Source organism: Rhea pennata, chromosome 20 (assembly GCF_028389875.1).
Source record: "Rhea pennata isolate bPtePen1 chromosome 20, bPtePen1.pri, whole genome shotgun sequence".
Classification (NCBI taxonomy): Eukaryota; Metazoa; Chordata; class Aves; order Rheiformes; family Rheidae; genus Rhea; species Rhea pennata.
This window is the reverse complement of record NC_084682.1, coordinates 7,609,488-7,631,970: the sequence shown is the minus strand read 5'-3', so window position 1 is coordinate 7,631,970 and position 22,483 is coordinate 7,609,488. Positions and strand designations below refer to the sequence as shown.

The window sequence follows — 22,483 nt, the reverse complement described above, 5'->3', positions numbered from 1 at the left end:
GTACAAGGTAGACACCAGGGAAAACTCCCCAAGCTCATAGTAGCTCTGAAAAAATCTTTCATTTTTATTTTACTGGTGACAGAAAGCAGAATTTGCCCCTTGCTTTGGTGACATAGGACATATTAGTCCTATGTGGACTCTTGGCCGGCAGATACCAGGAACCAAGGCTGCGTCTCAGAGCCGCTAGGCCAGCGGTGAAGCGGCAGAAGGCACCGGGGGCTCTGTTGTGCCGAAGGGAACTAACGGCAGATTTAACGGAGGCAGAGCTCTAGGGACTTGCAAGCTGGGGGGATGTAGCCTTGGAGAGGAGCAACCAGCAGTTGCTCTTACAAAGCCTTGGGCACCAAGGTGGTGATGAGCCCAAGGTCAAGGGGACTGGAGCAATGCCCCTTTCCCGGGGCCTCGGCGCGTTGAACGAGCAGACGTGGCCGCGCAGGAGCGTGCTCCTGCCTGGAGACCATCTTTGCTAGCAGACTTGCATCGCTGCGGCCAGAGGGACAGATCTGCTCCCAGCCAAGCGCCGTAGCACAGACCAGGGGAGCAAACGGCCCTGTCACCACTTGGTGGCACCAGCGCTCCCTCTGCCATCCCCGGCTGTCTGATGGCAGCAGCACAAAGCAGACAGAGCCCCTCCTTCTGCCAGCCATTTCACTGCAGGCAAACACAGAACAGCTGGACACAAAGCACTAAGGAACAACCCCCAAACTGCTGGGCTGTTGCTGCACTTAACACATGAGAAAAAGAAGATATACTTTAGGAGCATGCCTTGCCACGAGGACTTTAGGGTGATAGGAGTGGTGATAGGAACCATGGTTCACAGCAAGAGCAGGGGTTGTGGTGTCCTAGATAGATAGGGCCAGGTCCTGCCAGTTCCTTCTTGCTGGGTCACCTCTGCAGGCACCATGGCTGCAACCCCCAAACCTCTGTGGAGTCAGAACGGGTGAAGGGGGGCCCTGCCCAAATCACCATGCCTGGTAGAGATGCACAGCTACAGGTAGAGAAAGGAGTAACTGGCTAAGGTGTGCAGCCACAATGAGGAAACAGAGCAAACACCTTTGCTTTTGAATCACAGCACAGCCCTAGGAGAGCCCCTGAGGGAAGCAGATGAAAACACTGACGGCCTTCAACCCAAGACCCCAGGGATGGGTGCCTGGTGTCCTGCCCCTGCAGAGATTCATGTTCCTCTAGCAGAGCTGAGCTTTTCCTCCTTTGTCCTGGCTGGATCGAGTGTCCCCAGCTCCACAGAGCAGGCTGCTCCCTCAAAGAGGGCCACAGGAGAGGAGACACCACAAGCCATCAGGCAGTTTGAAGGCAAAGCAGAGACTCTCCATGGCAATGCAGTGTTTATTATGACCAAGCAGAGATACAGGCATCAGCTACAGGGGCAGGATGCTTTACTGTAAGAACCACCCCAGAGACAGAGCTGTGACATGCTGCAGCAAGGAGGCCCTCAGTTTCCTTGAGTGATCTAGTGGGAGTGAGATGTTCCCTTCTCCCTGCTCCTGTCCCCAAAGTATTACCAGGGTGAGGGTCCTACCTTTGCAAGGGGATCTGTCACCTCACAGCAATTCTCCTATCCAGTCCTGGCTGTGGCCATAAGCCCTACTTGGGGACACGAGCCCACTTTCTACAAAAGTAGCCTTCCCTCCAGAAAAAGAGACTGCTCAGAGCACGCACAGCTCCCGCGTTACAGTGTTATTGCTCAGTGTGACAAGTGGTCAGACGCGGGAACTTAAGGCAACAGGAGTAAGTGCACTAGACAGGCCTCCAAACCAGACGGCCCTGGAGGTGTGCATGGCCCAGCCAGCCCCACAATGCAACTCATTGTCTCAAGCAGTCCTCAGTGACGCCCTGCGCAGCCAGCTCTGCCAGCACATTGTCCAGGTAGTTGGGGTCAGGGTAGCCGTGGCCACTCAGGTTTGTGTCCATCTCTGTCTTGTGGTGGATCTCATTCCACACCACTGTGTTGCTCTCACCAGTGGTGCTAGAGGTGCCCACTGTGAAAATCAAGCGTCTCTTCCAGGCCACCTTTAGGAGCTCCAGGACCTAGAGGTGGAAGAAGGGGGGAAAAGAAAATATCAAAGCTGTTTTCCAGCAGCTAGGAGACTTGAGTCACTAAACAATCAGATGAGCAGCCCCTTCCTGCCAGGCTGTGGGAACACCTCCATTGTCCTTTCCAAGGGAAACATTCAGGTGAGACATGGACGCAGCTGCTTGCCAGAAGCTTAACAACCTACATCCTTGCTGTAGCAACAAGAAACTGAAGATACCAGCAACAGAGGCAACTCCATCTCCTAGTTATCTATGCAGTGTCTCTAATGCGAAGGACAATTAACTCCCTCTACATGCCAGTCCTCTAGGACTTGAAAAATACTGGCGCAAGTTGAAACAAACATTCACCCACAGGAAATGGTGATGGAAAAGTCAGCAGACAGATTTTTTTCAAGCTCAGTGGTTCTATGAGCAAACTCTTATAACAGCATAGCTCAAAACAGGCCAGGAGTGTTTTCTCAAAAAAAAAAGAAAAAAAAAGAGGTGGGCTTTTGTTTAGCCAAGGGGTGAAAGAGAACTAATCTTCCTAGTCAGAGCTGTAAACACAAAGCAAAACCTTTAAGGCCAGAGGGGTTATGAAGACACCTAAGGAACAACAGCATGGACAACCAGCTAGAACAGCTGGTTAGCATCACAGGAGCAGCTCTCCTAGAAACAGCCCTACTGTTTAAAGCCACTAATACAGAGCCAAGAGACTAATGTGGAGGGGTCATGTAATCAAGGTGCAGCCTTACCTTTCTGCCTTTCTCATTGTCTGGCAGATAACAATAGCGAGGAAAGCCTCTTGCTGTGTAAGGCATCCCAGGGTTGGGGTGCTCAGGGCCCTGCAACAGATAAAGGACATATTCTGCATGGACACTTCCACCTTTGTATGGATTGCACAATTCTTCAGTAGTAAGAGTTAGGATCAGCAGCAGGGTTTAGGATAGGACCATCTCAAACCAGCTCTTCCATCCAAAAGGAGCAATGTATTGCTGATTAAGAGTATGAGGTATTTGACTTGTTCCTATGGGACATGCTAATACCACAGATCTTCCATGAGATGCCTCAGGCTGGGATACGTGTAAAGTCAGCTCTTCAGAGGCAGCCTCAAGCCACGGCTTCTCTACATAGTCTAAGGATGCCCTAAAAGAAAGACCACCTGCCTCTAGCCTTCCAGCTCACTGCAACCTCCCAAAGCTCAGATGTGAGTTGTGAAATAAGACGCTGGAATCTCTCCCACCCTGTAAGCACTGGCGGAGTCTCCTCCCTGCTTTAGGTAGACAATTTTTACAGTAGGTAAAAGTAAAAGGCTAGTGAGAGGCAGATTGGCCCCAGGGTCTATAAAGTAGGCAAACATCCTTCATGGAGGAGACTAAAGTCACTGATACACTGAAGACCACCCTGTGTAGCTAACAGCTCCAGGCACCTTAAACAGGCTGCACAAAGATGGGCTGTCCCAACAGGTACTGTACTGGGTTCCCGGTACTGCTCTGGGAGGCTCATACAGCTTCTCCCCGCCAGCCTCAGCACTGTCTAACAGCAGCCATTCCTGCAAGATGCCTTGTACCCACCTGAATGCCTCTGCTGATGTGATACACAATTTGGATTGTCCCACAGTCCTTGTGGCCAGGAAGGGACTGGGGAAAAGTGGAGAATTCCATCTTCCCTTTGGGCTGAGTACCAGTTTTTTCTCCGTAGATAGTTTTACAAGAGGGGCACTGCAAGCTCCCATCCTGTAGGGGAAACAGAAACAGGCATCAGACCTCCACACTCACCTGGATACAGGGCACAGGACCCCACTGGAGATGGGCTGGCTTGGTACCTTGTTTCCATTGGAGTACATGGCCAGCACGCAGAGCATGTGGAAAGAGTGCTGGCAGTTTGTCAGGCGACCAACCATCTCCGGCTTGATTGTGCTGCACTCGCATGCGTCGCTATAACCCGAGGCGGAGGCCAGCTTCTCCATACAGATCATACAGTCCTAGAGTCCAAGACAGCAAGGACAAAACCACCATGTACTGTGGGCACCAAGCCAATCATAGTGACTGACCCACTAAGGAAATGATCAGGAAGACATTTTAGGAAGATTTGCCTTTAAATTTAAACCTCCTCTTTGAGGTTTAAGGGTCAAGATAGATTTCCTCATCCAGCTGGTTCCATCTCACTCCACTACCTCCTGGACAGCTCAGAACAAGAACTGCCAGTTAAAAGGAACAAGTAGGGAACTGAGCATGTTTATGTTCTGTTCTTCTACAGAGCAGCTTCAGTGCAGTTCACGGCCTAGAGTCTGTGAATTTGAGCTCTGGGAAGAGACAACAGTCAAATTCCCTGTTCCACCCAAGACCCTGCAGCCTGTTCCAAGAGGAATCAGAAGGCATTGGTAGAATCACAAGGCTATTTGATCCACACAGTGCTTCCTTTGCCACAATCCTCTGCAAGTAAAAGACAGGCAAACAGCCAGAGACATTTCCCTACTCATGGGTACCTGCAGGTCTCCATCTGAACCCTTACCCACAGTTTTCCTCTCTTCACTGAAAAGCAACGGGCACTTTCAGGGCACAGTTCACTCAGCATCTTTTAGTTGCTCAGCACAGGATTGCATGCCAAAGTCAATTCACTGGAAAGGGGATGTAAACACTTACCTCTGAGCTAATTATCCTATAAAACAACTGAATCAGCTGGATCCCAGCTTGCTCCAGTTGCAAGGAGGGTGACATTTCAAGTGAGCCTTGTGTAACAATTACCTAGGCCAAGACCACACTGGCTTTGAGATCCTGAGTCTAAAATTAGGACTGCCTCTGCTCCTTTATTGCACACTCTCACTCTTGCACTCCTCCTAAGGTGAGGAGGCTGGACCACCATCCATGGGCACCCAGGCAGGCAGGAAGGAAGCTAGGGTAGCCTTTCATCCAACAAGCAGCAAGATAAAGTGAGTAGTCCAACATGCGTGCCTCTTCCTCCCCTCTTACCTCATCAGCAGGAGCACCCTTCAGCTCTTCCAGGTACTTCCTCACCACTGCTTCTGGCTCAGTTGGTGTTGCTGCACAAGGAGAGAGGTGAGAAAAAGAGACAAAAAAAAAAAATAAAAAAATCAGACACACCATGAAATATGACAGGCTGCAAGGGTGATGCCAAGGAGAAGGGGAGAAGAGCAAGTAGCTGGCCAGGACGCCAACAAGAAAGGTAGGGTTAGAGAGGAAGAAAAGGTCTCTGCTGAAGCAGCTGCTCCAATTGATCCACATAAGCCCTGCAAATGCTTTGCTACCAGATGGCTAGCACTAACACTGTGAGAGACACAGACTGGAGAACTCACCAGCCTGAACCTCTGCTCACTTGCAGGTTCTCTCTCAAGAGGGCAGGAGCTGCTACAGAACAGCAGATCTTTGCTGCTGTGCAGCACTCCGGAGGTCTGCTCGTAGTTGCTGAGCTCCAGTTTTCCCCACATACCCCAAAGGATGACAACCAGGTTCTGGCTTTATTTTCTTTGCACACACCAGAAATCAGCTATGACAAAACTCAAGGATGTTGCAGTCTCAGTGGGAAAGAGATGATTATGATCTCTGTGCTGTTAAAGGGAAAAAAGCATTCCCACATTGCCCTAGTTGACATTGGACCTTTCCACATCGAGGTGAGACATAGCCAAACACTGCTGTTGGCAGCTGACAAGCAGAAATCCAGCAATACACTAAACTTCAGGCCTTATTTTTAGCACCGTAGAATTAGTCTTGCATCCCTAACAAGAAACAGCAGCCTTTCTTGTGAGCTTTTCACATACTCAAATTCAGCAAGACACAGAACAAGTCACAAGGCATAAAAAATAAACCAGTGTCATAACAAGCATCCTATCTGCAGTACAGGACACAGACACCCTCATCTTTCTCTAAATGTAATCCCTGCTCCCCTCTCCCCAAGCACAGACACCAGTGCAGCCTGCCAGCCAGGTAGGCCTGGCCCCCACCCCATCACACAAGCCCTGCCCTCTCAAATGCAGGCCTCCACTTTGCAAGAAGCCAGGGATGGAGTTTTGCATGCTATCTGCATGCAAGAGCGGATCTCGCAGATGCTCTGTCCCCTCTGAAGCACTATGAGAGCCAGCATAAAGGATCAAGCAGCAAAAACACAGTATCCTGAGCACGTTCCTGGTGAGGCCATCAGATATAGCTTCAACTTCCAGCCAGTCTTTCTGCTGCAAGCAGAGCTACGCAGCAAGGCCTTGCCTGCACAAACCTGTGGCTGGTCCTGTCACCCTACAGACAGTCAGCAAGCACTTCCAACACTTCTGCAGGGCGCCTAGTCCTATGCAAGAGATGATGAGCTCCTTACCAGTCATCAGGCCCATCACGGAGGCTGCCAGGTTCTTCCACCAGCCTATAAAAGGAAACATTTGCACAAGCAGCATTATGACTCCATCTGGCAGGACGCAAAAAAGAGATCTGTCACTTGGCTAGGGGAATTCCTTGTCTTTCCTGCTCTGCCCCAAATCTACTTCTGGGAGAGATGAGGGAGAAAAGCCGTGCAGTGATAGGTTGGTTAAGGTGTAGCTCTTGTGTGTTCTCTTCTCTTATCCTGGCTGCTGATGCTGCTCTGGGAGCAAGGAAAGTACTAACAAAGGCTGGACACCTCAGGAGCATCGATGCCCAACACTCCAGGGCATCCTTGACTTCCAGACACCTTCTCATAAAGAACTCTGCTCTTGGAGAAGTTTCTAAACTACTGTCGGGCATGGACTGATTGGGATTTAATACAGAAATATGCTTTTAACAGCCACAATCCCAGGCAGAAGTAGAGCACCAGTGTACCTCATGAGGCATCGCCATGTGCAAGAGTTGAGTGTCAGACCTGTGGGTGTACTTGCACACCACACATCTTCAGCTCTGTCAACTTCAGGGAAGATGGAGGGTTCATGAGAGTTGTCTCTGCAGTTGAATAAGCCATGCTTGGACAAAGAGACAGCCACACCAGAGCCAGCACTACCTCTTTGAGCTGTTCTGTCACCCAAAAAAAGCAGTTATTGTCACCGTGAGGAAGGGATGGGTGCCATTTTCTGGATAGTCACTTTTCATGGTAGAGGCAAACATGGTGAAGCAGAAGGGGAGGACAGCTCACGTGTCACAGTGATGCCCTGTCATTAAAGAGGCAAAGACCAGGATGGCTCAGGTCCTTTCCTTATATCCTGAATCAAGTAGGAGATTCCTGTTCCCCAAACAGCCACCTCCGCACACAGCTAGCACTCTGGGGGCACCCTGGAGGACAGAACAAGCCCTCATGACAGAAGCAGTTGGTGAGATGCAATCAGTTATATATCTTTTCACTGGGAACAAGTTAGCTTTGGAGCAATACAAGTAAGGGAGGCAGAAAGCTACAGTGGGTGGAAAAACCATTTAGCTAAGGAAGACAGATGAACTGAGAGTCAAGCTCTCCTAAATTAAGATACAGTCATTACGAAGAAATGTTTTCAGAAGGGGACTCCTGGCCGTCCTGAAACACTAGGCTTCTGGCAATGGGAGAAGGAACAAGGTATGACTGAGTGCACAGAGCAAGAAGCCAGAAGATGAAAAGAAAGCCTCCCCCCAGGCTCCTTGCTGCAGTCCCTGCAGAAACAGGCTGGTGCTGGGCTCCAGCACTGGGCAGGAGAAGGTATGCCTGATACTTCAGGCAGAGAAGTCCTCTGAGGATCACCCATCTAGCCCTCCAGAGTCTCTTAGCCAGGAAGGAGATAACAGGATAAAATAAGCATTAATAATAAGCCAAACCCAGAAACAAGTGTTTTCTACCTCATGGCATGCCAAAATCCCCTGGGAATCATGTTTACATGAGCTGCCACAAGGGTGGGGAAAACGAGCCAAGTGGCTGGGCAAGTCCCAGCCTTCCAGCTCTCAGGTTAAGAGCGCTCAGCAATGCAAGGAGCTGCTTCAAGGCCTCATAACCAAACCTCACAAGGAAAACCTCTTCCTTGCCTTGCCTTTTCCAAAGAAGAGAAATGGATCCAGAAATGCTCTCTGCTGGGACCTTGCTCACAGGCAATGCGTGCAGAGGTGGTAGCCCGGAATGAGTCACAGGGGGATGTGATCAGTCTGAACCATCTCAGCTCATCATCAGAGCATAGCTTGGTGCTTACTGTGGCTGCAGCCCTCCCAGCTGAGTAGTGCTCTGAGATGACCCTGCTCCAGGCTAATAACTGGGAAATACAGGGGTAGCACTTTCACATGTGGCAGCTGGAATCAAGCTCTAGTCTGTAATGGGAAGAGCCCTTCACTATCACAGGGAAGATGGGGGCTTCAGCTCCCTCTGCTTTGCAGGTTTTGAGCACCCTGCTGAAGAACACCATGTGAGCAGGGTGAAATGATATCCACCATACCTCCACTTGCTTCCATGAAAACCTGATCATAGTGACCATGATGTTACCATTCCTGAGGATCCCATGCTGCCTGCCAGACTGACTGGCAAGTCCTCTCCTTCTGATTGTTTTTTTCCAGGAGCCTCTGCCAAAGGGCTGGAGAAGGCTATGTCAGAGAGATGCATGGATGAAGTGGCTGAAGAAAAGCCAGCAGACAGGCTGTGTTACACCAGCACACAGACACCAGCCCACTAGTTGGCAGAACACCCCAGATCACCTGTTCCAATCTGCACAACAAATTTGACCAGCTTTAAAGAAATTCACCTTGATCAAGACAGTGGAGGGCTTTCCTTTCCTGCAGCCTCTGCTGTGCAGAACTCTCACTGTAGTCTTTCCTTCCTCTGTAGCAGCCCAGAGAAACAAAGAGATGTCTTGCCCAAGAACTGGCCATGCTCATTCAACTGAGATCAAAAAGAGGCAGCAAAAATCCCAGGGTCAGAGCTCAGTAAAAGTGAGGACAATGTTCTTGCAGTTTGCAGGGTACAACAGGGATTCTGGACAAAGCAGATGGTGTAACACCATCTCACCAACCAGGATTAGCATGGAGCTGGAGGCAACCAGATGGGCAGAAGAGGGGAGAACGCAACCCTCAGTCTACCCCAGGAAACTCACACCTGATGGGTTTGCATGGTAGCATCCCTGATTTGGGCATAGGAAATGCAGTGTTCCTATCACCTTGCTGTGATAATGTTCTGATGCATCTAGTTCCACCAAGGTTGTCTAGAGAAAGAGCTAGGAAGCCCAAATGCTTTTAGGAAATCTGTTCCCAGCTGTAAGTGCTTGAATGTCCAGTCTCAAGAAAGCCTTTTGACACTGACGACTTGGTTTCAGCACAGGTGGCTGAGCCCACACAGCCTTGCCTCAGAGAGGCTCTTCCCCAGGCAGACCAGCATACCTGGCAGTCAACTCCCAGTGACACACAGGGGACGCAGAACCAGGCCTATGCAGTCACAGCACCTAGCAGAGCATGAGCCACCACTGTTCAGCACATGAATCTCTTCCTTATTGGACCATTTGCTCTATAGACATATTTGCTTCCAAATTTCCTTTGTTTTATTGATCCCTTGGGATCATCAAAGCCTGTTCAGTCCCTATAGTTATCAGGATTCAATAACGTATTGAAAATGCTATGGTAGACTTGACTGATGTTGTTTATCACCAGCTGGCCTAACGTTGTGCTATTGATTTATCTGGGATGTGAAGGAATGTTTACCATTCTTTCATTTACGAAGAGAGGTATAATGATTTTTCTTAATGCTTCGCCTTCCTGCCTGTAGATAATAAACTGCTTGCTGAAGCAAGGGCTTTCCATGGGTAACATTTAACAGATGTGTTTTGAATCCTTGCTCAGCAACCAAATGCTTGCAGCAGCAACATACCTCCTTCTACAACCCAAAGTGATCCATATGGTTGACAGCAGACTCTTCTTTTGATACCCTACATAGGCCAGACACAAGTTGTTTCCAGTTAATGTCATGGACAGCCACTTAACTCTCATCATCTGTGCCCTCCGTTTTCCGGACTTGCCAGGGCTGGACCTACTGGTCTCAATTCCCAAGCGGGCTGCCCAAAGAGCAGGAGGGTGAGGGGAGGCCTAGCATTAGAAACAAGTTTCTTCATATTTAGCGGTTCAGTAGGAAAGCCTAACGATCAGGTTGCCCTGCTTGTGGTGCAGAGCTTCCCTGTTACCACAGCCCGTCTGCTTTACAGAAGCGGTCCCACACCGGAACAGCGAGCTTCCCTGTTTTCCGATGGACTCCCCAGTGCCACCCTTCCTGCAGGCACTGGCATGGTCTGCTGGCAACTAAAGCAGCACCTGCTGCAGATGGACGGGACACAGGGGAGCAATCTGAAAGAATCAGCTGGGATTACTCTGCCTGCCTGGTCAGATCTGGTCGTGCCTGGCAGGAAAGGACACGTGTGCTCGTTTCCTCTGCCTTTGTGACTGCTGTACTCTGCACGCGAGCGTCCTCCCCTGAGAGGGCCTGCAGAGAAACCTCCACACCAGCGCATGCTGATCCCATCAGCCAAAAGCTAACAAGAGGCCTCCAGCCCCTAGAAGGCACATTCTCCCTTCTGAAGTCCCCTGGGAAGGCTGAGAAGCTCCGTTGCTGCAGTCTCCACTGTTTTTGCAGCACTATTAGAGAGCTGGACGACCCACCCGCCTTCAGAAAACCCAACGCAGTCTCAGCGTGCACTGACTGCACAGCACGGCCCAAGCGTTGGCTTACAGCAGCGACTGCAGCAGCCTGAGGAAGCGCAGAGCCCTGCCGAGCAGCGGGAATGCAGTGCTCATCGATCACGAGGGCAGAGCCGCTGCCGGGCCACGCGCCAGCACCGGCGGCACGCCGCCTGCCTAGAGACCGCGCGTTCCCCGAGACGGAGAACTGCAGCACCTACAGCCCAGGATTCATCTGCACCAGGCACATCACTGCCAGAACAGCGACAACCGTAACGAGTCCTGACAAATTAGCATCTTTGTTTAACATAACCCAGCTAGTCACAAAACTGGCTGCAGTTTCATGAACCCTGCCTCAACCAGCATGCAGCCGGACTGACACGCAGACACAGGTTCATCCTTAAAATATTCCGTGTACTTGAAATATATGGTGCAAGAAGCGGCCTGGCAGGGGCATGCTGCACCCACCACAACCTACTGCAGCAGCATACCGATGCTCTTGCACCTGGATGCACAACTTTTGCTGGAGTGCTTGATGGAAAAATCTGGAGGGGTGAGACAGAGGAAAGAGAAGGGCATGTGACACAAATGTAGAGCATGAAATAGGCCCATCTCTGCCCCTTACAGCTACAGGGTCTGTAAAGGGAAAAAAGAACAGTTTGATCAGAAGCCAGGCTCATTACTTTCACTGCAGAACAGTGTTTCTAAGCCAGGAGGGGTGTGGTACAGGCAGAGCTTGTTTCTAGGAGGTACTAAGCACCCTCTGCCTCTAGGGACTTGTACACTCAGTGCTCTGCAGGACTGGCAATCTCATTTTCTAAAGTAAGTGGGTGGATTTTAACAAATTTAGAACAAAGAAAGGCTCTCCCTTCTCACGGGTCAGCGCTGGAGCCAGCAGAGCAGGCAATGCATCTCCACTACAGCATCCTGACTGGGATGGCTGCGGCAAATCCTGCACTGCCAGGTGGGAGAAGCAGCTGTTTGGTCCCTGCACAGACACTCATCCCTCCTCCCAGTGTCCCCTCTGCGCTCCTCAGGCCTGAAGCTTTCTCGCCCCAGCAGATGGCATTGGTGAGCCGCGGCAGGGAGCTGGCAGACACGCAGGGCCCAGCTCTCCGGGGTGGCCCAGCAAGCCCCGGCGCGGGGCTGGGGCTGGGGCTGGGGCTGGGCCAGCTCCCCCAAGGCTGGGCACGGGGCTGCAGGAAGGTTTGCTCAGCCCCTGCCTGAGTAAAACCCTGCCTTTGGCTGGCGTGCAGCTAACAGCCCACGCTGGCAATAAGCGTGTGCTCCCTCCCAGGGGCGGCCCCAAGCACCAACGAACATGCATCTTGCATAGCATATGGGGTCCTGGGCTGGTAGACTGGATATGTAATGTCTGGCATGAGTACAAAGACCCCTCTGCTCCCTCCAAACCCACCCGCTCAGCAGATACCTGATCAGGTATCACTCACACACCCACCTCCTGCCCCATCCTTTTCACCCACCAGCCATCTCCGTTCACTCATCTCATGCTCTGTGCAGGCTGCTCTCCCCATCCCATTCGACAATCCAAAGATGTATCCTCCTAATAACATCACATTCTTGTAAACCACCCAAACGCTTACACCGTAATGGCTTATCCTCCAACCCCGGATGATGCTGGAGGCTTTGAGCAGCACAGAACCCTTCTGCTCTCAGTGCTGTAGTGAGATGGACACTACCACAAAGCATCTGACAGACAACCACACTGCAGGGCAGGAGGGACTTCAGGGGACCATGACTCTATGATTATGGTCACACCTTGCAGTAAATGAGACTATGTTTATTAAATAAACTGGCAGTAGGTGACTGACACCCATTGCAGATCCTGCTTTTGGTTTCTCAGGCTCTGCTCTCAGCCTTCCCATAGCTCAGTCTCACCATGAGCAGCACCTATGGGGCCACGCTGTTCCCATCCCTTGCAAGTTCATGGCCAGGCTCTATTCCCTAGCAGGACACCACTGATATCCACCTCCGCTGCGAGCTGTCGGAGCTGCACTAACAGCAAGAGACGTGTTTAAGTGTCTCTGTAGGAGGTCCTGGACACTCAGCAGCTCTATTTCTGCACTGTTGAGTTTACAGGGCATTTCTGCTGTGCAGCCTCATCCCTCTTACGCAGCCAGGAACACCCTGAAGCAGAAACTGTTGCTGCAGAGGGCTGTATCGATACTGCCTGCACCAAGAAAGTTAAATACCAGGAACAGGTTTCAGCTGCCACCTTGCCAGCTGGCTCTGCGTAGCGAGTTCCTCATTCAGCCACCCTCTGCCACCCACCTCCACTTGGTTTTTCTCCTCTACTTCACATTTTCTTTTGCTCCACCTGTTCTTTCCTGCTTCTCCTGCCACCCCCTGCTTTTCTCCTCCTCCTCTATCACACATCCTACTCCACATTTGTCTGCTCTCTCCTGTTCTTGCCATCATCATCTCCTCCCCCCCCAATTCCTTCCATAAAACATTCTGCAAGATACTTCCCTCCACATTTACTATTTTCCTTCAATCCTCCTTCTTGTCTCCTTCAAACAGGTTCCGACCTCACTTCCCTGTCACGCCTTGACCCACACTGCTCCTCACTGCATGCACAGATTCCGGGGACAGAGATACTGGCACCAACACACTCCTTGAGACAGCAGACGCCTCTTCCCTCTTTCTCTTAAATACAATTATCTCCATGCTAAATGCCTCCCTCAGGTAGAAATCTGGAGCTAGTAACTCCCCTCTTAACTGAAGAAGCATCTTAGGTTTGGTGGTGGAAGTTAACTGTCCCAGCACACTTGTGCGTGGGCTGACAAGCAATACATACAGCGACACCATGCTGGATTCACTAGCCCTAGCAGGGCCCCAAGGCATGGTCAGCACACCCTAATGGGACCCAGGCTCTGCTGAGTGCTGTAAATTGGAAGCCCTCAGGCTCCACAAGGCTGAGGGTGCAGAATACCAGCAACACAAGAGGAGGAACAAAGACCTTAGTCTGGAGATGGCTCAGCTTGGTAGGAGAGCTGGGGTAGCGTGGCCTTTCTCAGCCCTCCTGCTGCAGCATGTTTACCAGAGAGGGCTCGAATTCACCACCTTCCACCCTAGGCAGAGCAGAGAAAATAAATGCAACATAATTTGACCTTAAAAGCCCTAAATAACTCAGGGATCTGCTCGTCTGAAAGATCCTTCTCATCCCATGGCTCAATCATGACAAGCATGGCTCATGAGCAGTCCTTCTCTTGAATGAACACATGGATAAATGCTCTCCATCAGGGTTCTCCAGCTCCCAGTCTTGCTCCACAAATGAGTCAGAGAAGGTCATGGCACATGGATCTCCAGGACTTCCCAAGAGTGTATAGAGGGATCATGGGGGAGACTGCAGAGGCCTCTCACATGCACAGAGAACTGCTGGGTTGCTCCAGCCTTAACGACTGATGAAAACAAGCAGAACTTCCACAGGGTAGGGTCTATTTCATCATCTTATTTTACAGCCTGTCAGAGACCATGCAGACCAGAGAAGAAGTGCCCTGCTTCTCGTCCTGATGGGATGAACATCATCAGTCAAATCAGAAGAGCCAAGAGGGTAGAGGGAAAGACAAGAGGAAAGGAAGGAGGCAGAATAAGTGCAGAGAGATAAAAAGAAGGAGATGGAAGCAAATATCAGAGTTTGAGCAGAAACTACCTTTCTTGGACATTTTCCTCCCCTCCTTAACTGAGCTGTGTTTTTTAGTGGCTTTATGGGTGCTGGCAGCTTGCGGCACACAGGTGAGGTGCACGGGGAGTCCAGCGGCTGACATCAGAATAGCCGTCATGCCTACAGCGGATACGAGATCAACATGCAGGAAGGAAACAACGGGGAAACACATTCATTAAAAAAAAAAAATCTTTCAAAGAAAAAATAGAAAGATAAAATAAAACAAAACCCAGCCCTTGATTCAAAACATCTGAGAAGCAGTCAGGTTGGAGTCAGTACAAAGACGGGATCCAGTAGCCTTTAGAGGGAGGAGCTCTGACAGCAAATTAAAGCACAGGGAAATATGGGCACAAGTCTCACCCACAATACTCTGAGCTGGTGTTTGAACAGGACCCTTCCCTTTGCCTTGGTTTTGCATTTTAGGTCTGTTATGGTGCAAATTCTTTCAGCTCCCAGGAGCCCTGCAAGCAGCACAGACCCTCAGGGCCTGAAAGATCGGGTACACTGACTGCAACCTCTCATGGCCCTGCTCAGCTACTCCCCCATAAAGCTAAGTGTTTCAAAGGCATCACGCTGAATTAATCCCCATGCTAATGCTGAATTTGGCTTTTCTATCTTTAAATTCTGCACGGTGCTGGGCTGATAGTGAATTGGAGCTGCTCCATTTCAACCCCTGCCAAATGAGGCCTGTTTGATCTGCGATGGCAGCTCCCTTCTCTCCCTGCATGATCTCTTCCTTGGCACTTAAGTTTTTCCTAGTGCCCCCAGTTGCAATTTAAGTCTGTGACTTCTCACCCTCCCCCATCCCAGCCAACAAGAGCAGCTGCATTCATTGGATGCACTTTGTTAAAACTAATGAATCATTAAAAAGGACAGTAATTCCCTGAAGGTAAAATTGGCACACAGAGAGCTACAGGACTGATCATGCCGATCTAATACAATGTTTGCCCATGAAAACCAGGCCAGTTACAAGTCATAACATTTCTAAGGTAATAATACTGCTTTATTCAAGAAAACACCTGTCCTGGATTTCCCAAGAAGCAAATTCTTGCCTGCCAAGGCTACCACCAGCACTAAAAAAAAGAAATGCTCATGAATACAGACTCACAGCAGACAACCTGAAAGCCAGCATTTCCTCAAAGGCTACCTCTTACAGTAACCCATGTAAAACCACACTAAGGAAAATTTTGCCAGCACCCTGCACAGAAGTTCATAAGCAAAGCTGAAATTTGTACAGATTTTATTGTTCAAGTCTATATTCAGTTGAGTTGGGAAAGGAAGATGTAAAAGCAAACATGCTCTTTCAGGATAAAACAAGGTACCTTGCACCTGCAAAGCAAAAATGACTGAAGATCAGGTTATCATAGGAAAACATCGATCAGCTTTGTGTGCAAGTGGTAAGACTATTTTCTGCCTGAAATATACAGCTAGTGAAGAACCCACATGTCGTAACCGAACATCCCTTCTGCAAAGTCTGTGTGAAATGCCCCACAGTCAGAACCATTCCTGTACCGTCCTGATTGTGTATTGCATCTATTTCCCAAAGGCTGAAGTACAATAAACATTCCAGTAGCTGTTTTGAGTTCTTTCTTTATCCACAGTCAGAAGCTTTAGTAAAGTCTTCTCATCTAAGAACATGAAAAGACTTATAGACAGATGCTAAGCCTGGGAGAAGGGATTTCACAAGATGAGGAAAGGGGCACAGAAGGCTACCCAAGAACCTTTGGCAGAGCTGGTTCTGCCAGCAGATCAGGCTGCCCAATGGATCATTTAACAACTAAACATGCACTTCCTCTTTGGAAAATAACACCAGAAAGCAAAAGGCCAAGCTAGCCCCTTCCAGCACTGTAAACAATTATTCTGACTGACACCAAGGCAATGGGCATGCATCACAGAAACATGATCAAAATGTAGTTGTGTTAAAAAGATGAAAAAAAGAGTGATGGTAGAAAGATTACTTCAGCAAATGAGTTAAATAGGCACAGAAAATAGTTGCAATGTATGAGCACCAGCCCAGACGCAGCTGTCTAGGCTATTCCCACCCTTCCCCATTGATTCTCAAATTTGCAGTTCAGCATGAAGAAACTTTCTCCTCTGTAGCTCCTGCCATGTGTAGCCCCAGAAGCTCATGCTCCTGACCACGGAAGAGTTTCTGCATGGGGTACCATGAACTTCCAAACGTGAATAGGTAACACCAAATCAGGAAGGCTCAGATCATCCCCATCAGGTACCACCTTTGTCAATCTAGATCCAATGTGTAGCCCCTCTCCTTTGTCCCCAAGAGCTACAGGGAAAGAAGAGGATCTGTAAGGCATGAAAACATTAAGTTAGCAACCCTCAGCCTACTAATGGCACAGCAATAGGTTCTCAGCAGCTAGAGCCAAGCAGACCTCTGAAGTTGGTATAAATTAGCATGCCTCTAACTGAAAATCAGATCCAGAAATTTCCCAATCAAAATAACTTCCTTTTTAAGTCTTGAACTACAGACCACAAGACTATTTTGTGCTCTCTGTTCCAATTCAAGCCAAAAGTCCTTCAATACTTCCACAAACCCTTAAGCAATAGCTTAAATGTTCCCATAACAAAATCTACTTGCCTTCTAAGGGAATGAAGCAGAACATCTGAAGCTCAGCTACAGCACCAAAGCTATCACCTGCATGCACAACAGGCAGTTACTTTACACTTTCAGCTTGTTAAAGGACAAAGAGAGGTATTACCAGAACAGCAGTTGATTCAAGAGCCCTAAAAAAGTGTTCTTGAGAAACAGGAAGGATGCTGGATCTCCTTGTGGCAAAGACAGAATATCTCAGGCTATTAGAATCTAACCCAACAAAGGTTACAAAATGCAGTTCTTCAGCTGGGGTGCAGAAAATGAAGTGGTAAAATCGTCTCCAAAACCTCTGCTTCTAAGCAATGTGTGTGCATATATATATATAAACAGAAGCAGAAGATGAACTGAATTCAGAGATTCCTAAAGTCAGAGAACAAAAATATTTCCTTCAAAATTATTTCCTTCAAAATTAGATTAAGTGAAAACATGAGTCACAGAACCCCAGCTTAGTTCTTTAACATAGCCCTACTGATGCCTTGAACAACGACTCCAAAATTACTGGCTTGTATCATGGGTCATCACAAAGAAAATAAACGTTTATTCTGGAAATTTTATCTATTTCATGAGCTGCAAACACATCTATGCTTGCAGAGGAGCATAAAATCACAGGCCATGTGTGGGACTAGGAGGATTATCTGACACCAGGTGTTCTCCCAGTGACAATCTTACATTGGCCAGGTAAAGGTTATTTTCCACTTCTACCCTCTGCTGCCTTTGGGGAGACACACAAATGAACGGACTGAATTTGGCCCGGGACTTGGATAATTCTCACTTGAAGACATGAGGCCCCAGATGCAACAAGATAAAACTCTGCACAAACCAAGACTGCTTGAATGCCCTTGCATTATTAAGAGAGTTACTGCTGCTCACTAGCCAACCTCTAGGAGTTTGAAAAATATTACTGAATTTTCCATTGACCACTGGGTTTCTTCCCTGCAAGGACTGAACAAAGACAGAAAGCCTTGCAAAATGTGCTTTGGCATCAGATACATTTCAATGAATGTGTGCAATACACACACACACAAAGAAAACTGCCTCTTCTCTCTTGCTCAAGGTGTCTATCTGGCGAGAAGTACAACATCACCAACTCCTTGGGGCTAAAATTATTTTCACTGCAGCCATGACAACATCCAGCAGCTTTTCTCGGTCTGCTATGTAAATAAGGCACTTTTGCAATATCCTGTAACGTGCCAGAGTTCAGCATAGGGAAAACACGCTTGCATAATATAATGAGCGTCAGTCAACCACTTACTCATGCATCCAGTCTTACATGTCCCTCTGGTCACTGGTTCTGGCTGCTAATCTGTATTTGCACAGACTTTTGGTATATTTGCGCAGATTGCTTATGCATTTGGTTCCAGTCTTGGACTTAAGCAGGTAGAGGGGAAATGACAGAACTTGAGGAAAAGGTCATGAGATCTTGGAGTCAGAGTGGAGCACTGCTAATTTGTACAATTATATCCATCAGCAAAATCATTAAGTTTGGTGTGTTTCAAAATGTCCTAGATCCAGGAATCACATGAACAAAGAACACTTGGCTTCATTAAAAAACAAAAGCTCTGATTTCCAACCCTCATCTTAAAGACAATATTAGAAGGTACTTCATATGACCACCTAGTCCACTGCCCAGCCCCCAGGCACACCAGATAAACTACATTACTCCCTACAGATGTTAGTCCAGCTGATCCTTAAACACCAACACTATGGTTCAACAGTCTGCTCAGACCTCTACGCTAGCATTTCACCATACTAATCAAATGTTGAATGAAAAAAAAAAAAAAACTTAGAAGACAAGTTTCCCCATGCATGATGCACCTTGAAATGTTAATACAGCAAAGAGTAAGGAAAAAGAACTTTTTGTTGCATAAGCCAGGGTTTTAAAGTCAGCTTCACGATTTTTGTGATTCCAAGCTGTGTTTTGAAAACACATGGAGTTGACAATGCTACGAATTTCTCACTCAGGGATCCCCAGACCCTCACCACACAAATGAAACCCATCTCCTCATTCAGAGCAGCAGGATCACTTGTTTACTCATCAGAAGTTCCTTGTTTCCAGAGGTATCTGTAGCCTTTCCAGAGAAAATCCACAAGATTCAGGGATTTCATTTTTCCTACTTCAAACTGTAATCAAAGCTGCTGAGAGGCACCTCAGGATGGAGACCAAAGGCTGTGACACTTTTGGATACAACTTTCCTTTTTTTTTTTTTTTCAACAAAGTGAGGCAGAATTCTGTAGAATTCCAGTTCAGCAGCGAGGCTGGGGCTCACCTAGCTCATCTTTGTAACTATGGCTGAGAAAGCATTTCTGATGATCATCAGAACCACCCGTGGGCTGCGGGTTGACAGTGCTTTACTGCTTGAGGAGACTAATTTCTCTTTACTGACTGGGGAGGTAGCATACATGGCCAGCAATTTAGACATCCAGCTTTTAGCTAGCCAGAGACAGATACACATGCATTTTAACCATCCCAAAAGGGCCACACACCCCAAGACAGGCCACGAGAGCAACGTATGTTGTGAGCCAGACCCTATAAAACCGCATTTCACGTTTGAGACCACATAAACACCCCTTTCCCACATGGTCGTTGCAGAGGCCTTTGGGTCCCCAGTCTTTCCCCTCTCATCATTAATACTCTGAAGAAAATGGTCTTGCCATGGGGACTGAGAAACAGAAGGGGCCTAGGCTATGTGTTGTGGAATGATCTGAAGAGTAAGTAAATCAAAGACCATCTGCAGGATTTTAAATATGAACAAAATAACACGTCCCAGAAGAGGTCCTAGAAACAGAGCAGAGCAAGAGGGGGAGGAGATGTCCCTAAAGTCCCAGCCAATTAAAGTTCCAGTAAAATTTGGCCTTGTTACCAGTTACTCCACTGCTTGCTTTTTACCAGAAACGTTCCTAGCCATTTAGTTTCCTCTCACTTGCTAATCAGCTCGTCCAGATCCTTCCTCTGCTTCTACTTTATTTTAACAGACAGACACACATTTAGACTTTTCTCCTCCCTTGCACCTCAGGTTTGCCACAGTTGGCAGAAAGTAGCACAGCACTGATTAGAGCCATCTCCTAGGAAGATTCGGAGCTGAAGGAGATGTCAGCCCTGAGGGGTGCTTGCACTGACCACACTCATCCTAGCATAAACAGCTCTGAACTCCACTGCAGCTCAGCATGCTTCTCACTAGCTGCCTCACAGAGAGCTACAGATTATTATTAAAATAAATAATTATTTCTCTCTGCTGCACCCCCAGCCTCCAACAACAGGAGAAAATGATTGCAAATATAACCTTTGCACGTTACTTTATGAAATGATGTTAAATTATTAAATTCTATAGAGGGTTCCAGTAGCCTTTTACATCCAAATGTAGCACATGAGGGAAAAACAGACCAGGCATATTCAGCTTTTCCAGTGACTTGCACATAGTCACAATTAACAACATTCACATAGGTTAGATCAAGCAGGACTCTTCAGTTCTTGACTGTATTTACCTCTATGTGATTAACTAATTAATCATACAGTCACTGCTATTAGCCAGGGGACCAAATTCACAGCTTTTTAAGCAAGCAGGTCATCCACCTGTATCAGGTCTGAGCGTGACATAACATCTCATTTCCACAAAGTCTTTTAGACTGATTTGCTAACCAGGAGATTAGATCATCTGGATCTATTAGAGGACATCCAGTATTAGTTTTTATGTAGCACCCAGTTTGCTTTAGAGGCACACAAGGCACGATTTTCAAGATGGTACTAACACTGGACAACTGAATCATCAACACAGGTAGATCATTCTCAGGAAGGATAAAACTCTACACTCAGGAGAAAAAACACAATAGTCTTTCCTGGAATAGGGTAGTAAACGTTTTTTCAAGAGAGTAAGAACATGCATGTATAAGCTCAGAAGCAAAGTCCACAGTTTTCAAGGCGCTAACAACCTAATAGACCATGCACAAAGACGGAGAAAGGAGATGATTAATAGATATTTGGTTGTGTTCAAAGCTGGTATAGAAAACCATGGAAAATACCGTATGGCAGGTCTTTTTCACGCATCTGCCTCTGGGGTATAGCATCATGATATGATTTCAAGTGCACAGTCAGTCCTGGTACAGAGAAGACACCTGCTACCAGCAGAACATGTGGCTCCTAAGGTACCAGAGTCCCCTGGGTTTGGAGCTAGCTGAATCGAAATAGATCAAACACCTGACAGGTTTTGGCACACAAACTAGAAACGCTTTCACTGAAAGCTGCAAGTACAAGTTGTCATTTTCAAGGCAATGCTACTTCATGTTTAACAGGCAAGTCTGCTCTGAAAACGAAGGTTGAAAACTGGCACTTTCATCTTTCCTAGACTGTCTCCCCAAGCATGTTTAGGATCATTTACAGGTTTTGATGATAACAAGAAACCTTCATTTCTGTTGCTACAGGAAAGAACATCTGGTTCAACTTCGGGCTCTTCCTTTTCCTAAGCACAATGTGCCACAACTGTTTTTCAGTCTAAAGGACCACCTCAGCCTGCAGAATAAAGTTACATTAAAAAATTCCACATACCACCTTGCAGTGCAGCCTTTCTCCTTGACAAAACAAAAGTAGTGAGAGAACAGCTACCATTTAGCCTGATCCATGTGCTCCCCTGTGCTACTTGCTCACACACATGTACAGGAGAAGAAACCCAAACCCAAAATAACCCCATTCATTTTCCGTGCCAACTTCTGTTGTCTTGTGACCCACCTCTAAACCACAGACCACAGGTTCAGAAATGTGCTCGAGAGACCCGTTCAGCAAGCTCCATCCGCTTATGTCTTCTATTAAGAGAGACTGACTACACACTGGATCATGTCCTGTTAGAGCTTGCATTAGAAGGGCATTGGCCTTCAACCTCAGGTACTGACCAGCATCAAACCCTCGCTCAAAGTGGGTCAGGAACACAAAGCCTTGCGACTAGCACAGCAGAAAAAAACGTTGCTAAGGTCTGACCTTCCCATTCTCTCTCAAATATGCCCTCTCTCTGCCTTTATGAACAGTCTTTGGGCCTAACACCCTTCTATCCTCAGAGAGGTTTTAAATTCTTTCTGAAAACTAAAAAAAAGGAAAGTACACACCATAGAGAATGAAAACACTTAACTGCATAACCCTAAGGACAAAGCAGATAAAGCAGAAAGGAATCATTACCTGCCAAGGCCTGGTTCACTCTGCTGGGTTTGGGCATCTTGACTGGCAGGCTTAGGGTGCTGGAGGGAAAAAAAAAGAGAGAGAGAGAGAGAGACAGAGAGAGAGAGAGAGAGAGAGAGAGAGAGAGAGAGAGAGAGAGAGACAAGTTCAATAGCACAGATCAATCACCAGACAAAAGAGAAACAATTCACATCATGTTCAATCCACAGTGTCAGGGCCCTGAGCATCATAACAGGCTTTCGTTTCCCAGAGCGGCCTCATCCAGGATCTGGGACCTTTTGCCCACTGATCCAGCCGCTATATTTAAGGAGCCCAGTTCTTGCCTAAGCTGTGTTGTAGGTGTACCCGTCTCCAGCCTTGTCTCCTGGGTGGACCTCAGACTTACGGCACCGAAGGTAGCCTGGCTCCAGTCCTGT

The 22,483-nt window shown here is 48.0% G+C and overlaps 1 protein-coding gene across 5 annotated transcripts in view; it reads right to left on the bottom strand.

The window, feature by feature from the left end:
- Positions 1-39: 39 nt before the first annotated feature.
- Positions 40-22,483, bottom strand: part of DTX2 (deltex E3 ubiquitin ligase 2) — a 46,109-nt gene continuing 23,665 nt past the window's right edge. For 2 of the 5 annotated variants that reach the window (XM_062592244.1, XM_062592246.1), the window contains exons 4-11: positions 22,068-22,126; positions 14,284-14,415; positions 6,358-6,402; positions 5,004-5,074; positions 3,857-4,015; positions 3,606-3,767; positions 2,787-2,876; positions 40-2,046 (exon numbers count right to left, since the gene is read on the bottom strand). In XM_062592244.1, the coding sequence (XP_062448228.1) occupies positions 1,822-2,046; positions 2,787-2,876; positions 3,606-3,767; positions 3,857-4,015; positions 5,004-5,074; positions 6,358-6,402; positions 14,284-14,415; positions 22,068-22,126 (943 nt within the window). In that variant the 3' untranslated portion in view covers positions 40-1,821. The remainder of the gene's footprint in view (positions 2,047-2,786; positions 2,877-3,605; positions 3,768-3,856; positions 4,016-5,003; positions 5,075-6,357; positions 6,403-14,283; positions 14,416-22,067; positions 22,127-22,483) is intronic. The other 3 variants (XM_062592247.1, XM_062592248.1, XM_062592249.1) reach the window with 3 other exon arrangements.